Source organism: Grampus griseus, assembly GCF_964374135.1.
Source record: "Grampus griseus genome assembly, chromosome: 12".
Lineage (NCBI taxonomy): Eukaryota > Metazoa > Chordata > Mammalia > Artiodactyla > Delphinidae > Grampus > Grampus griseus.
In genome coordinates this window covers 65,370,800-65,386,913 of record NC_139006.1, presented here as the reverse complement: position 1 = coordinate 65,386,913, position 16,114 = coordinate 65,370,800, and the positions used below count along the sequence as shown (strand labels likewise).

Below are 16,114 nucleotides of genomic sequence, written 5' to 3'. Positions count from 1 at the left end.
CCTGGAGCCTGAGAGAGAAGCAGAAAGAGTGATTCTTCTTCAGGTGGCTCCTTTCCTGGCAGCTGGCGTAAACTTAGAATTTCTCTACGTGGGTTGTGTTCTGTGTGCGCTAGCCCAGTGCTTCTCAAGTTTTCATATGTGTGCAGGTCACCTGGGGTATTGCTCAAAGGCAAGTTCTAATTCAGTTGATCTGGGGTGAGGCTGACCAGCTGCGTTTAGAGCACCCAAAGGAAGCCTTCTATTAAAGGCCATCTTCCAGGAACTCCTTTTTAAAAACAATTTGGTTTTCCGCAAAATGAACATTCAACTCCCTCTTTGTAAACCCTGATCACATCTTGGGTTTGCAGTTTGGATGAGAACATCTGTGGGTTTCCCATGTACGCACAGCTCTTTTCAGAAAACGCTGTGTATGAGCGGAAACTACTGGAGAAGCTGCTGAGGGTCCCGGGTCAGGCTGGAGCACTAACTACCGTTTCTGTTTCCTGCCGTGGCTCCAGGTGGAGTACCTTTCAGATAGTTTTCTGGAGAAAAACAGAGACACAGTGTACGAAGAGCAGATCAACATTCTGAAGGCCAGCAAGGTAAAGAGCGTCGGAAGCAGGGAGACAGAGGCGGAGTGTCCACGGCCAGAGCCAGACAGGCTGTGGTTGGTGCCGTCCCCACTCTGGAGGGGCCGAGGCAGAGGTGTGGGGCAGGGGGAGGTGAGGGGTCTGTAGGTTATTTCAGTCTGAGAATTTGAGAACGGCCTGATGGAGGGAAGAAAGCAAGGGATGGCAGAGGTGACTGGGAAAGATGCCAGCTAATGGAAGGACAGGGGAGCGGGGGGAACAGGAGAAGTGACAATCGGAGAGACGATGGTAGGTATAACTGTGAAAACATTGCTGGCATTCATCGGGTCATTTGTCCTCCGCCTCCTACGTACAGATGTAAAAGTACTGAAACCCCTTCAAATCCTAGTATCAGTGCGTTTAATTTCTGCTTAGCAGTCTGTGGAACTTCCCTATGGCCAGAAACTTAAATGGAATAATAGGATTCAAGGGACACTTAAATCTACAATTTTGGAATGTTACTTTCTGTTATCTCCAGAATTCCAGTTATTTCCTTCTCAGGAGCATGATAAAAAGATAGCCAATATTGTGTCCATTCTACAGGTAGAGGGAACAAGGCACTGATTCACCTAAACAAATATTTGTTAAGCACATACCTTGTGAGGCACTGCCCCTAAATGCACCGTGTACAAAGGTGAATAAGATAGATTCTACTCTCTAGGTGTTTACATTCTGGTGGGCTGTGAGTGGGCAGAAAAACAAGCATACAGTACCTGAAAAGAGAGGAGGTTTGGCTGGGGTGGGGGTGCAGGGAGCGTGAGCCCCGCTGTTCCAGAAAGCCACCCCGCCGATGCAGGTGCCGTTGCTGGCTTCAGCCTTTCAGAGGGAACCCAGAAAAGGACTCTCTAGGATTTAGGAGGCTTTCTACCAGACCACATGGTACTGAACTCACTGCAGAGGCCTGATAACACTAGAAATGGCAGATTAATTTCTCTTTGTGGTAAGCTTTAGATGAATGCAGTTAGGGTGAGATGATGGAATGGAAAAAATACACCCCGCAAAATGGACCCAGGCACCTAAAGGCAAGTAAATCACGTGGCCCCGAGGCCAGGGTTTTAGGGAGGATTTGAGTCAGTACCAGCGATGTGGGCGGCCCGGGGCAGACCCCGGCCCCATGCCGTCTCCTGATATCTGGAGCATCAGGGAATTAGTCGTCACTAAGACAAATTTGCTTTGGGTAAATGTGCATGTCAGTGCAAGATTAACCCCTTGGCTTGCCAGGTGTCCAGCCCTCTAGTCCATGGTGGTTGACGTGACTTTTTCCATTCTTTGCAAGGGAGGTGGGGAACGGGAGAAAAGCCACAGGGAGGGAGTAGAAGTGGATGGTTTGAGCCCTGAGGAGCACGTGTCCTCACTGTGTGCGTCTTAGAAGTTAGACGCCTGTGACCTCCTGTTACTGTGACACTGGCCTTAGAGGGCTGAGAAACTTTTGTTACAAGTTTCTCCTTTCAGGTGGAAGCACAAGTGAGGGGCATGCAGCGTCTGGTTCTGCCATTAATTTTTGTCTTAATTTGAGTGTCTCTTAGGGATCCCAGAATCTAGAAGGGAATCTCTCACACTCTGTCTCCAGCAGATCATCTGTTATTAGTCAGTGAGATTTTTTTTCTTATTTTTATTTAACAAACTTTATTGAATATTTGTGTGGTATGTAGTAGTAACAAATGTATGTAGTTAACCTCACAGAACTTACAGTCTAGTGAAAAGATATAGAGTTTAATCAAAAATTTTGGTAATGCTGTGAAGGTCAAGAAGAAGGTTCTATGGAAGAGAGTAATAGGAATGTGCTGGGAGTCCCCAAGGTCACCCCCAAATTGAACCATTTGCTAGGAAGACTCACAGAACTCAGCATATTGTAGTCCTCATGGCTATGATTTATTACCGCGAAAGGATACAAAGCGAATCAGCAAAGGGAGAAGGTGCATGGGGTGAAGTCCAGGGGAAACCAGGTGCACCTTCCAGAGTCCTTTTCCGCTGGAGTCGCACTGAATATACTTAATTCCCACAGCACTGAGTTGTGATGATGCCTGTGACCTGTCTACCAGAGCAGCTCACCTGAGCCTGGGCATTTAGTGTCCCCTACTGAGAGTCAGTGACGTGGGCACCCTTTGCCTAGCACGTACCGAAAGTCCAGACTCCCAGAAGGAAAGCAGTTCATTCAGCATAAACCATATTGTTTGCATAAACAGTTTAGGCTCAGTAAACCATTCTTATCAGGAACTGCTGAAAACCCTCTCAAAATCCACATTTCCAGACACCAGCCAAGGGTCAACCTTGTAAGCAGGCCTTTCTAGGATGGCAGTCTCAGGCCTGCCATGTTAGCTCTTTTCTAAATAGGGGTATCATTGTAGATTGAGTTTTCATTAGAAATGAAATGTAGGCTTATAAAAATTCACATAGTATAGAAATATGTAAAATGAAAGTATTCTCTCCCATTCCTGACCTCCCTTTTGATGAATTCCCATTCTGATGATACAAACATACTGGTACATCTTTTTAAGATTGAAATGGGGACTTCCCTGGTGGCGCAGTGGATAAGGGTCCGCCCGCCAATGCAGGGCACACGGGTTTGATCCCTGGTCCGGGAAGATCCCACGTGACGCGGAGCAACTAAGCCCATGTGCCACAACTACTGAGGCTGCGCTCTAGAGCCCGCGAGCCACAACTACTGAAGCCCATGCGCCTAGAGCCCGTGCTCCGCAACAAAAAGAAGCCACTGCAATGAGAAGCCCGCGCACTGCAACGAAGTGTAGCCCCCGCTCACCACAACTAGAGAAAGCCCGCACGCAGCACCTAAGACCCAACACAGCCAAAAAAAAAAAAAAAAAAAAAGATCGAAATGAATTGCATTATATATTGTCCTCTCTAATTTTTCACTTACCATTGTATCTTGGCCATCTTTCCACATGAGTACATATCCACTTCTTTTCTTTTTTTAAACAGCTATTGGTATTTTGCTAATTCAACTAATACTGCATGGAATGCCCTTTACATATATCTTTGCTTACTTGTATAGTTATGTCTGTAAAAGTTTAGAAATGGAATTGACAGTTCAAAGAATATGCACTTCAAAAGTCTAGAGGTGGGTGGGCTTCCCTGGTGGCGCAGTGGTTGAGAGTCCACCTGCCGATGCAGGGGACACAGGTTCGTGCCCCGGTCCGGGAAGATCCCACATGCCACGGAGTGGCTGGGCCCGTGAGCCATGGCTGCTGAGCCTGTGCGTCCGGAGCCTGTGCTCCACAACGGGAGAGGCCACAACAGTGAGAGGCCCGCGTACCGCAAAAAAAAAAAAAAAAAAGTCTAGAGGTATTGCTAAGTTGGAGTGTAAAATAGGTCTGTGATCTACTCTTAAATGGTACCAACTCCTTTCTGTTCCCTGTCCACCGGCCACAACTCTAGCCTCCCCCTTCACCAACTAACATTTCTAAAGAACCAATGACCTTGTTGTCAGACCCTTGCACCCCCATCCCAGCAAACCCTCAGAGGTGCTGTGATGGTGACCAGCAGTACTCAGAGATGAACCGAGAGAGGCTTCTAGGCCCACCAGACCCCAGCAGGAGGAGGGAGCGCTGAGAACTCTCCACCCTGGACCCATTTCAGACATCCCAGAGGAGGGAAAGCAGAGATCGACACTAGGTCACTATAAACCTACAGATGGGATTTCCACAGACTGCAGCTACGAATCAGAGTGATCAGAAATGTGCTTTAAATCATTTGGACAGATGGACACCTCTGGCGACATCTGTCATTGTGGCATTTTTAAAACTCATAGTTTAAAATGAGCCCCTATTGTTTTCTTTAATTTTTTTTCACAGTAGTCCCACAAGGTTTATGTTTCTAAGGCGCACTTAAAAGCAGAGAGAAAAATAAAGACCTGGAAAGATGCAAGCCTATGGTATCCAGTTAATGCCCAATTTTTTTATTGGTTTTCTTCTCACTAAGCACAGCTAGATCTTAGATCCTGTAGGTAAACCCATAGTTTTACTTAAAGTATTTTTATGTGGGGGGAGACCTATTAGCTTTTTTCTTTTGTGTGGCATTCCTGATAAGAAATTAACAAATTACTGTGAAAAATTAAGCAGTATGGGATGGAAGACTACCATATACCCTATCAGCCAAAAGGATGTTTGAAGAGCTCCCACTAAGAGCAGCGAGATAAAACGGTGTTAATGAGAATGTAATTAGTAAAGCCAGTTACATTGCCTAAGAGGCTATAATATAGCTAATTGCTTTCTCAGCTGTCAGAGAGCTATAAATAGAGACTTAAGAGATGCCTCTTTAAAACATGATTTCAGGTTAACAGACTGATTTGTTTTAGATGCTAAAGGTGGAGGGTTTTCCTTCTTAGTGTTTATTGTAAAAAGCAATATTTTATCAATCTGAAAAAATAATCTCGAAAGGAGAATTTTTTTTGTTCTGGAGATTTCCTCTTCTGGGGCAGTGCTGAGTGTAAGTCAGAGAGATAGGCAGTGGGTCCAGAGTTTATGCCAGCAGGTGCTGGGCAGTGAGGGCCACGCTGGGCCGTGTTCCTAGGCAGGCAGCCCTGATGCCATCTCTCCACGCCATCCTAGCGGAAGGGATCTCGAGATCAATGTGGTCCAGAGGCCAAGTAGACCATATTAGCCCAAAGCTGCCTACCCTGGGCCATGACAATCCCGGAGGTCCAGGAGTCAGGATGGAGTAGCTCCAACAAGGCCCAAACTCCATCTCCCCCCATCTCTGTTCTCCCTCAACTTCAGCTCATCAAGGGTGACAATGCATGCGTTCCATTGCTTTCCGTGCTGCTAGCTTCCTTACAGGTTATACACACATTTCATTTTGAGCAAACGCATTTGCTTTAAATTTTAATTTATTTTTTATATAATAACCTTTGGGTCAACATACTATATAACATTTGCTTTTAAGTGTTTTTGGAATGCTTCCTGTTTAAAATCAGTTTGTACTGGTAGTTAAAACGCCTCTACCAACATTTAGAATAAATAGGTAACTATGTAAGAGAGAACTTTAGTCAGTAAAGCAATATAATCATTCTCTGCAGTCCCGGAAGGTCCCCTTTTCCTTCTTTAAACAAATGAAGTACTGAGACTTTTCCTCCAAATCCTCTTCAAAACCCCTTTAAACAGAATATTTCTTACCTAAAAGTTTGATATTTTTCCCCCCAGAGGGTAGCATTTACCATGTAAAAGAATTGATTGAAAAGAGAATGTGTTTGTTACTTTGTTTACAGCCGTAGCTTTTAAAGATAAGATTCTAGACAAGAGATTCCAATCAAATGGTTATTATAGTGTGTCTTATTTTAGTTTCACATGTCTGTTTTAAAGAAAAGGTATTTTATGTTCATATAAATGGAAATGAATAGGTGTGATTTCCAAGGTAACAGCTATGTATATACCTGTAACTGACATTTTTCTTAAACTGTCAAGTGGTCTTTAGAAAGTGTTTTTATACTTCTTTTAATCCCTTTTCAAATAGGTCTGCCTCAGGCTTTTAAAATCTATATATAGACTTGAATAGCAGAGAACACGAAAGCCAGTACCTGTGGACACTTTGAAATAAGTGACAAGTAGTATCAGGGAAGTACTTGGTTTGTTTGAAAGTTTTATCTAAGTGTTTTCAAGACTGAAGGGAGTAAATTTTTAGAAAGGCCCAGGTGGATCGTGTTTCTGAGGGCTGCCCTAAGATGAATTGTAGTACTTCTATTACTGGTTGGTCATCTGGTAAATAGACTTTACAGTCACTCTAATAGCAGAACTGGAGTTAGTCAATTAAAAAAAATTTTTTTTTTCCTCTCACTCAGAAATGTGTTCCTTTGCATGAATCCTTTTTCAAACAGGAACTTGGTAACTACTTTTCATTGGGACTTGGGGTTAATTTACAGCTGGGACACTCCTGGGGCAAGGAGGTCCGTGTCTGGCCCAGCCCCCTTGTCCTGGTCTTTTACTGCTGCCTGCAGCCTGAGGTTGGACATGGTGCCCGTCCGTCTTTCAGTCCTGTGGTCAAATTAGATGTCTCTGTACGTTTACTGAGTTTATCATACAAATTCTGTATGGAATGTAAAGCCTGCCCCTCCTCCCTAAAGTACCAACAAACTCATCTTCTTCTCCATCCCAGGGACCCTACCACTTCCAAATGCGGTCTCAATAGCAGGGACCTACAATTAAAACATAACTTTTTTTTTTTTTTTGGTACGCGGGCCTCTCACTGTTGTGGCCTCTCCCGTTGCAGAGCACAGGCTCCGGACGCGCAGGCTGAGCGGCCATGGCTCACGGGCCCAGCCGCTCCGCGGCATGTGGGATCTTCCCGGACCGGGGCACGAACCCGTGTCCCCTGCATCAGCAGGTGGACTCTCAACCACTGCGCCACCAGGGAAGCCCTAAAACATAACTTTTAAAATAAAGTTCAGATTCTCCAGACTAAACCTTGGTTGTTCCCAAATTATAGCACAGTGCCAGTGTAGATTAAAATCTGCCTTGAACAAAAGTTTTCCTTTTTTGTTCTTAAGTTGTAAATCCTTTAATATGTCAAATTAAAAAAAAAAAGGCATAGCTTTTCTGATTAAAGCAAGAGAAAGGGGCTTACGTTTTAAAATACTCTTATAATTGAATCCGATTTCAAAGTTCCCCCTGTGGTTCTGATACATGCTCGTGACCTTAGAAGTTAACAGATTTTTCACAGAAAAAGCCACTACTAACGATTTCAGTACATTAGACCCTTAAACAGTGTAGTCGTGCAGTTGGTAACTTCTACCCAAGACTCAAACATCTTGGAAATCTATTTCTGAAAGTATATGAATTAGAATAATTTAATCAGTTTATATATTGTTTAGACTTGGCAGACTGAATCACTGATGTCTTTAGAATGTGAACCTGGCTTCAGCCTCCCATTAATTATTTCCCTATGGAAATTTCTAGGCGCCACTCTGCCTGGGCACCTGACTTTTTCTCACGTGTGCCTTGGCTCTCTGGCACCAGTTTACAGAGTCCCCATGCCTGGGCTGTCCTCTCCCCCCACCCCTCCAGCCCCTACCCCTGTTCTCAGTTAATATGTGTGATGGTGGCTCTCTGCCATGGTCAGTGAGGACCAGCAGGTCTGTAAACAGGGGGTTACTGGGTATGGTTTGGATTTAGAGAAAACTGGCTATGGGGTAGAATGTGTTTGTATGAACGTATGCCTGCAGGTAGGGCACTCGAGTTTTGTAGGTGACTGTTAGTGACCCAGGAGAGAGCTCAGGTAGACCTGAACCAGGGCAGCGATGTTCTGGTTGATCGAGAAAGGACTGCTGAGACTTAACCATGGACAGAACTTGGTGATTGATGGGGATGAGAAGTAGGGTGATGGCAGGATCTCTAACCTAAATCTGGGAAGACAGCAGTGGTGGTGGTTTGGGCCATGTTGAATTTGGAGTTTCCAGTGGAACACCCAGAGGGAGGAGAAGCAGGATATTCAGCAGATGGTTGGAACTATGGACCGTGGTAGTGGAAGAAAATCAAGATGGAGAGACGGGCTTGAAGGTGATAGTTGAAGCCATAGGCATGAAGGATACAGTCCAGGGAATGAGTGTTAGAAAAATTAAGTGGTGAGGATGCAGTTTTGGGGATCAGCAACTCAAAGGAGAGAAGTGCAGAAGATGGACCAGCGAAAGGTGCTGGGAAAGAACACATTGGGAAAAGTAGGAAGAAAGTCGGAGGAATGTGGACCTGCTGAATCTCAGGGAAGAGGTCTTCAGAGAGGAGGCCCAGGTCAGTGCTTCCAGCCCTGGCTCATCCATTAACCAACAGCCCTGGTTGAGCTGATGCCGCCCGCCGTGGTTGCTGTGGGGCGACTGGGGGTTGAAGCAGGGTCTGGTAGGTCCCTCCTCCCAGAGCTGCTCTTTCCTCACCTGCCACAGGAAGTTGAGGGTTGATCTTTATGGTTCTTCCAGATTTAAATTCTATGATTCTGTTTCCTCTTCAGCTCAAAAATATAACTCTCTCAGGCATCTGTACTTTCACAATGTAGACAGATTTTATATATATATATATATATATATATATATATATATATATATATATATATATATATATATATATATCCCCCCAATAAAAATAATAAAACTAGATCATGTATGAGTGCTTATTCTATGCCGGGCACTCTTCTCTGTACTCACGTGGATTTTCTCCTTTAGTCTTCTCTTCAGCTCTCATCCTCCATCAATGGGGAAGGCTAGGAGGCTGTAGGTTCAGCAAGCCTAGGGCTCAGGGCCCAGCACAGACTCGGGTGGTACCCAGGTGGCACAGGCTGAGCCTGGGGGAGGCAGAAATGAGTGGATGAAGTGATCTGGGAAAGGGTCGTGGAGGAGGCAGGGCCGGACCCTGAGAGATGGGGCTCTCGGGACGAGAGAAGGTAGGAGAAGGGGGTGGGTGTTTCAGATAAGAATAATGATGAGCAAAGGTGGGAATAACAAGCGTGTTGGTTTATGTGACAGTAAAGTGATCAGCTTCATGTAGAGACTGTCATACAGAGTGAAGGAAGTCAGAAAGAGGAAAACAAATGACATATAATATCGCTTATATGTGGAATCTAGAAAAATGGTAGAGATGAACTTATTTGCAAAGCCGAAATAGAGACACAGATATAGAGAACAAACTTACGGTTACCAAGGGGGGAAGCAGGGGTGGGATGAACTGGGAGATTGGGATTGACGCATATACACTACTATGTATAAAATAGGTAACTAATGAGAACCTACTGTATAGCACAGGGAGCTGTACTCACTGCTCTGCGGTGACCTAAGTGGGAAGGAAATCTAAAAAGAGTGGATACATGTATGCGTATAACTGATTCGCTTTGCTGCACAGCAGGAACTAACACAGCATTGTAAAGCAACTACACGCCAATAAAAATTAATTTAAAGAAAAAAGGTATTATCTGAGAGGGGGTGAGTGGGATCCGATTGCAGAGCCCCCGGAAGACAGACTCAGGGCATTCAGAACTGGCGGGAGGAGATGGGAGACAGCATCGTTATGGGGGCTGTGGGAAGAAAGGTGCAGGGGATGTGACGGACCGGAGCCTGGACACGGAGGCACAAGCATTTGAGCCTCTCTTCTGTTGGGATTGGGAGTGGCTCAGGGCTGGAGAGTGGGGCCTGGGGCTCCTTTTGTTCCCTCCCCACATGCAGGCATGTGGTAGTGGCCTTACAACACTTGATTCTATCCCCAGCATCCACTTCCCCAAGGGATGCTGGCAGGACTAGTTTTGTAGGGGACGGGGGAGGGCTGGGACTCTCTGTCCCTCATGCATGGTCTGATCTTCACCCTGGTACACACAGTGCATTAACAGAGAGGTATTCTTATTTAGTCTCATAACAACTCCACATAATGGGTACGTTCTTATCCCTATTTTACTGATGAAGAAAATAAGGCTTAAGGAAGTTAAATAACTTTACAAGACCCAGTAATAATAAGTGTGGAAAAATTTAAACAGTTTTCTTAGAACATAGCTACCTTCTACCACACCAGAAGGCAAAGAAGTTTTGCCCATCTTTGTAGGTAAAGGTTAAGTGAGATTGTCTGGGAAAATTACATTTTTCCTTTCTTTAAATTGAGATATAATTCTTGTACCCAAAGTTCACCCTTTTAAATTGTGTAATTCAGTGGTTTTAGTATATTCACCAAGTTGTACAACTATCGCCATGCTAAATTCCAGAATATTTTCATCACTCCAAAAAGAAACTCTGTCCCCATCAGCAGGCATTTCACTTTGCCCCTCCCCTCGCCCCTGGCAAACCGTATACGACTTGCTGTCCCCTGGACATTTCCTGTAAATGGAATCACACACTGTGTGGTCCTCTCGATCCGGCTTCTTTCACTTGGCGTGTTTCCAGAGTTCACGCAGGTTGTGGCATGTATGAGGACGTCATTCCTTTATATTTTTTGTTGAGTAATATTGCATTGCGTGTATTCACCATATTCTGCTCATCTGTCCATCAGTTGATGGGCATTTGGGTTGTCCCTGCTTTGTGGGCATTAGGAATAATGCTGTACATGTGTAACGCTATTAGGAATAATGTGGACGTGTGTTTCCAGTTCTCTCAGGCGTGTATTGGAAAGCTACTTGGAAAGAGTGTAAGCAGCATAAAGTCCAAGAACTCGTTCTCTGTGTTTGTTTCTAGCTCCCCCTGGTGGCTGACTTGTTCCACGGTGGCAAAGACTCTGCTCCTGCTGCCGCCACATCTTCAAAGATCAGCGTTCGCTCTGCCAGACCCCCCCTGAAAGCCTCCAACAAGGAGCACAAGAAAACCGTGGGCCACCAGGTCAGCCCCAGGCCTCATGGCGGGAGCTGTGGGCCCTGGCACGTGTAGAGAAACAGCTCCTGCCGTGGGTTTGCTGTGGGATGTTATGTCCAGTGTGTCTCCCAAGAGAAGAGAGTGCCTGCTGAGGCCCTGGCAGCCACTGACCTTAATACTTCGATGGATTCCCGGCTCTGAGCATTTCCTATAAGGCAGCAATTCCCGGGATGCCCGGGCATCACGTGTCAGGGCTCCAGGGCCTCACGTTTAGGACTCACGGGCCTCCATTCACAGCGATGGTCCCTCTCACGCTCTTAGCACTTGCTCACCTTATCTCATCTGATCGGGGCACTGAATGAGACGCATCCGGGCGGTCTCTCCCCACGTTGCTTTGAGGAGCCCTGGTGCCGGGGATGTGGGAGGGCCTTGGTTTTGGTCATGCAGCCAGGCAGCTGTCAGAGCTGGAATCTGACACCAGGTCCCTGGGTGTCCCCCTGTCCTGGGTTAAGCAGGAATGATCTAAACAATAAGAGTATTGACAGATACTACCACCAGTCTGTGTGTGCTCCTTTTTGTTCCTTATTCAGCCACAAAGCTGAAGACAGATAAATCACCAGTCACTGATCTTTGTCTCCCCAGTTCCGCACCTCCCTGCACCTACTCATGGAGACCCTGAACACCACAACGCCGCACTACGTCCGCTGCATCAAGCCCAACGACGAGAAGCTCCCCTTCCGGTGAGTGCCGGCCTCTTCGTGTGGCCTTACAAGTTCAGGGGCAGGCACAGCCTCTCAGAGGTCTGCAGTCTTCAGCAGGATGAGTAGCTGATCCTGCACTCCCCAATGGTTTATATGCCGAATACAGGTTACACCTGTCTGCTGTCCGGAGGATTCAGGGGGATGAGAAGATCCAGTTCCCCGATCCCCTGTTGCTTACAGTGGTGTCAAATGTGCCCACGAATCCGAGAACCACTTAGAAGTGTGCCGTTAAATGTAGACATAGTGCGTCTCACAGTGACTGCTCAGTTCAGAGACCGGAGCATGTCCGGAGTGGTCAGGGAAGGCTTCTTGATGGAGGAAGCATAACCTCAAGCAGTGTGTCGATGCAGATGGTCCCATTTCTCACATCCCCTCTCCTGCTGGGCTTCCGGAGTTACCCACACTTGCTCACCTTCCCCTCACTCTAACCCAAATGCTGCCACTACTCCTACCTTAAAAATTTTCTTCCATTTCTGACACCACTCCCATGGTTGACTTCACCCAAATCTGGGGAGCAGTGACTCTTCAGTACCTTTGTCATTTCTGGGTTGTGCCAGGTTCCAGCCAGCCTTTCTGCAGGCCTGCTGCAGCTTCCTTGGCCCCCTCACATTCAGCGTGTCTGACACCAAACTCATCCTTTCCCCCTTGAATGTTTCCTGTTTACTTGGTCTCTGTTGTAGTAAATGGCATAATGATTTCCTGACATCTCATCCACCCGCCAAACTTCGTTCTTCCAAACCAGAAACCTGAGGTCTCTCTGGACCGGTGCTGTCCAGTAGAACTTTCTGTGATGATGGAACTCTTCTGTAATCTGCCTTGACCAACATGGTAGCCGCTAGTCACATGTGACCATTGAGTTCTTGCAGTGTGGCTGGTGTGACTGAGAAAGTGAATTCTTAATTTCATTTTAATTACTTACAAGTGGCTAGTGGCTACCATACTGGACAGCGTGACCCTTGATTCTTCCCTCTCCCTTACTCCCCAGGGTCCAGTCATTGTCAAAGTCCCACGGAGTCACTTGAAAATTTCTCACACTGGTCTCCCTCGTCTCTCCCTTCCACTTCGGCCTTGTTTCAGACTCTCTTCATCTCTTGCCTGGAATACTGCCCTGCGCCTTTAGAATGGTCTCTCACTCACCTCTGCAGCCTCTTCTTCTGTTACCCCGAGCCTCCACATGTGCTATTCCCTCTGGCCGGAGAAGGGATGTTTTTACATTTTTCAAGCACTTTCCTCCCATCTTTCTGATTTCCTTTTTGGTCCTGGCGTAATTTCTTTCTGTGAAATAATTTATTTTGGCAACTCTGACTCTCAGAATGAATATCTGAACTGCCTTCTGCAATTTGTATCAGTAGTTAATAAAGCTTGAATTCCACTCACAGGAACCTTGTGCTGAGAAAGGTTAGGAAGACAGCGTCAAATCAGCCTTCTTTGAAGCGTGCTGACGGTTCATTCTTCTCCCTTCCTCCAAGTTTCCGAGACACGCTTAGGAATTCCCCCCGCCGTGTGGCATCTGTTTACCAGCTGCCTCCAGAAGAAAAGAGCCTGTTCGAAACACAGCATGTGCGGAAGACTTAGATTATGTGTGAAGGGCAGGAGCGGAGTGCTGGGCCCGGGAGAGGAGAGTCCAGGGCTGGCACCAGCTCTGCCCTCCAGCCAGCGCGACCTTGGGCAGTTCATTCGTCAGACCGGACGCCCGCCATGTGCCGAGTTCTCATGCTGGGTCTCCCCTCCCAAGTGAGAGAAGACACTAGGGACTTTCAAAGGGACTTTCTAGTCCTAATATCCCATTTTTCTAAGGCCCTCCTTTTCCTTCGGGACCAAAATCTTCCTCCCAATAAAGAAAATGGGGGAAATACAGAACCAAATCAGAAAGCCTGGATTCTCTGCTACCAGTTATTTGGCGAATCCCGAACTAGTCCTTTACCCTCTTAGTCTCATTTCCTCATCTGTTCATTGTGGTTAAAGAAATAATTATCCTGATGGAAGAATTCAAGGAGGTAATGGGGATTATTTGTGACACGCATAAAAATGTATGCCGTTAAAATATATGACGTTGGGCTTCCCTGGTGGCGCAGTGGTTGAGGGTCCGCCTGCCGATGCAGGGGACACGGGTTCGTGCCCGGGTCCGGGAAGATCCCACATGCCGCAGAGCGGCTGGGCCCGTGAGCCATGGCCGCTGAGCCTGCGCGTCCGGAGCCTGTGCTCCGCAACGGGAAAGGCCACAACAGTGAGAGGCCCACGTACCGCCAAAAAAAAAAATATATATATATATATATATATATATGTGATGTTGATATTCTGGAAGGAAAGTGCTATATCCCTCCTCCCATCCCCTAAAACTAGGCTTTCTCAACCTCAGCACTCTTGGCATTTTGGCCCAGGGAATTCTTTGCTGTGGGGTGTCCTGTGCGCTGGAAGAAGCTTAGCAGCACCCCTGGCCTCTGCCCACTAGATGGGAACATCCCTACTATTGTGACAACTAAAAACGTTTTAGAGCATCGCCACATGTTCCTTGGAGGGCAGAATTCCCCCAGTGGAGCGCCGCTGTCCTGTACTGAATGCTTTGTTGCCTCTCTTTTATAAAAGTCTTTCTCTCTACCTCTTCCTGTATTCAGAAACCATCCGTCCTGAGCACTGGGCTAGGACAGGTGGAATGACAGTGAATAAGACGTAGCCTTCATCCTTAAGGAGTTGCCAGCCACAAATAACTGTTGACCACGTGGAAGGAGTGACTGTCCGTGGGTCTGTAGAAGCCACAGCAGCATAGAGGCGAGAGGGCATGAAGTGTCCAGGAAGGAGGTGGCCTAGGGTGTGTGTGATCATCTGGGGTGGCTCGTCGGAGGAACTGGCCAGGTTTCCTGAAGGCCAGTCCACTGATCTTAGAAGCGGGCGGTCCTGAGCACCTCGGAGTCCTGCGTGTTGCGTGCACAGCACTGCAGAGCCCCAGGCAGCCTGTGCGGAACTCAGCCAGGCGGCGCCACGGGAGGAGGTCTCACTCTGCGTCCAGCAAGCTTCCGGCTCTGCTGAACCTGCACAGTTTACTGAGAGAGGAGAGTATAACCCTGCATTTCAGCAGTTGGTCCCCTACATATCTTTGGTAATTTTTCAGTCCAGACTTAGGTGTTGCTTGTCTGCACTGTGGCCCTCCCAAATTTAATAGGTGGAAGGGCTGGTCTTCACTCCCAGTTACTGGTAACTAATGCAGGGAGGCAGACTGAGAGAGTTTAGCAGTGAGTTTTCTTTACTCTCAGGGAGATAAGATTAAGGTACAGAAGGCTGGCAGGCTTTACGTGTCCCCTGGGGGGTGTGGACAGGGGAGGGGCATGGCAGTATCTTCTTGTTATACTGTCTTCTCGGGTTTTTTCTAACAACTTCCTCTCTTTTACGTCACTCGATCATTACAACAAACCAGTAGATTAGAGTTGGGCAGATATTCTCAGCTCTCATTGAATGAGTGAGGAAGACGAGGTCCAGAGAGAGTGTTTTGCACAAGGTGACATTAGCTGCTGGTGGCAGAGCTAAGGCCAGTCCAAGTTCCCCTTCAGCCTTGCTCGTTTCCCCCACCACGGGGAAGAGGATGTGTGAAGAAGGACGGGATTTTGCTGAGGTCATCAAGAAGCAGGGAAGAATGTTAAAGCTGAGTTCAAAAATTATTTGCCACATGCCTTCCATGGGACCAGCTCGGTGTGTGGGCCCCAAGAGAAGACGTTTCCCCCAAAGAGCTTCCACAGCACTGCATGGGAGCGGAGGTCATGTTCCCAAGCTGCTCCCCAGCCATCAGACAGGACCTGGCCCAGAGCTGGCATGCCCAGTTTTCACAGACATGATACCGGGGTCCAGAGCAGGAGGAGATGGGGGTGCTGGGGAAGAGTAATAGTCCTTTGAAGGAGGGAAGGGCCTCTCAGTGACAGTTAGCTCATTTTTCCACCCAGGAAGCAGCAGGAGGTCCTGGAGGAAGTAGGGACCCCAGCTAGACCCACAGCTCACAAAGGACTAGAGGTCACAGATGCTCACCAAGCATGCTGCCCGTCCCCACCATGTGCAGCAGGTTGAACTTGACCCCGTAGTTGTGCCAAGCAAAGGGAAGAAGCCGATGGCCAGTCGAGATCCCGGCTGCAGGGTGCCTCGAGGGAGAGGCTGCTGTGAGCAGAAAACCTTTCCCAAGGACAAGCACGTCCGCGTTGCGTTCCTGACTCAGGGCCCAGCTGACCATTTGAGAGGCGAGAGGAGCAGAACCTGTAAACGGCAGAGCCTGCCTCCCAAAGGCCGCCTTGGATCTCTCGAGGTCACAGGCAGCCTTTATGTCCCTCGGACGTACAGCTTCTTATGAAACTGATCACCACCACCCGTATGAAGGTCCTCCTCGGATCCCAGAACTGAGCCGAATCCTGGGGCGGCCTCAGCAAAATTACAAAGTAGGTGGCATAGTAAGAGGTTCAGCCTACAGTCTAGTCTCGGCACGAGTGTTTCCTTTCGTCCTGTAA

General features: G+C 47.4%; 1 protein-coding gene across 1 annotated transcript in view; it reads left to right on the top strand.

Moving 5' to 3' along the window:
• The window catches only part of MYO5B (myosin VB), a gene marked incomplete at its 5' end in the record, with an annotated part of 386,267 nt that overhangs the window by 284,631 nt on the left and 85,522 nt on the right, over nucleotides 1–16,114 (top strand). The window contains 3 exons of the mRNA XM_082667157.1: nucleotides 498–581; nucleotides 10,756–10,896; nucleotides 11,512–11,609. Of these exons, the coding sequence (XP_082523283.1) occupies nucleotides 498–581; nucleotides 10,756–10,896; nucleotides 11,512–11,609 (323 nt within the window). The remainder of the gene's footprint in view (nucleotides 1–497; nucleotides 582–10,755; nucleotides 10,897–11,511; nucleotides 11,610–16,114) is intronic.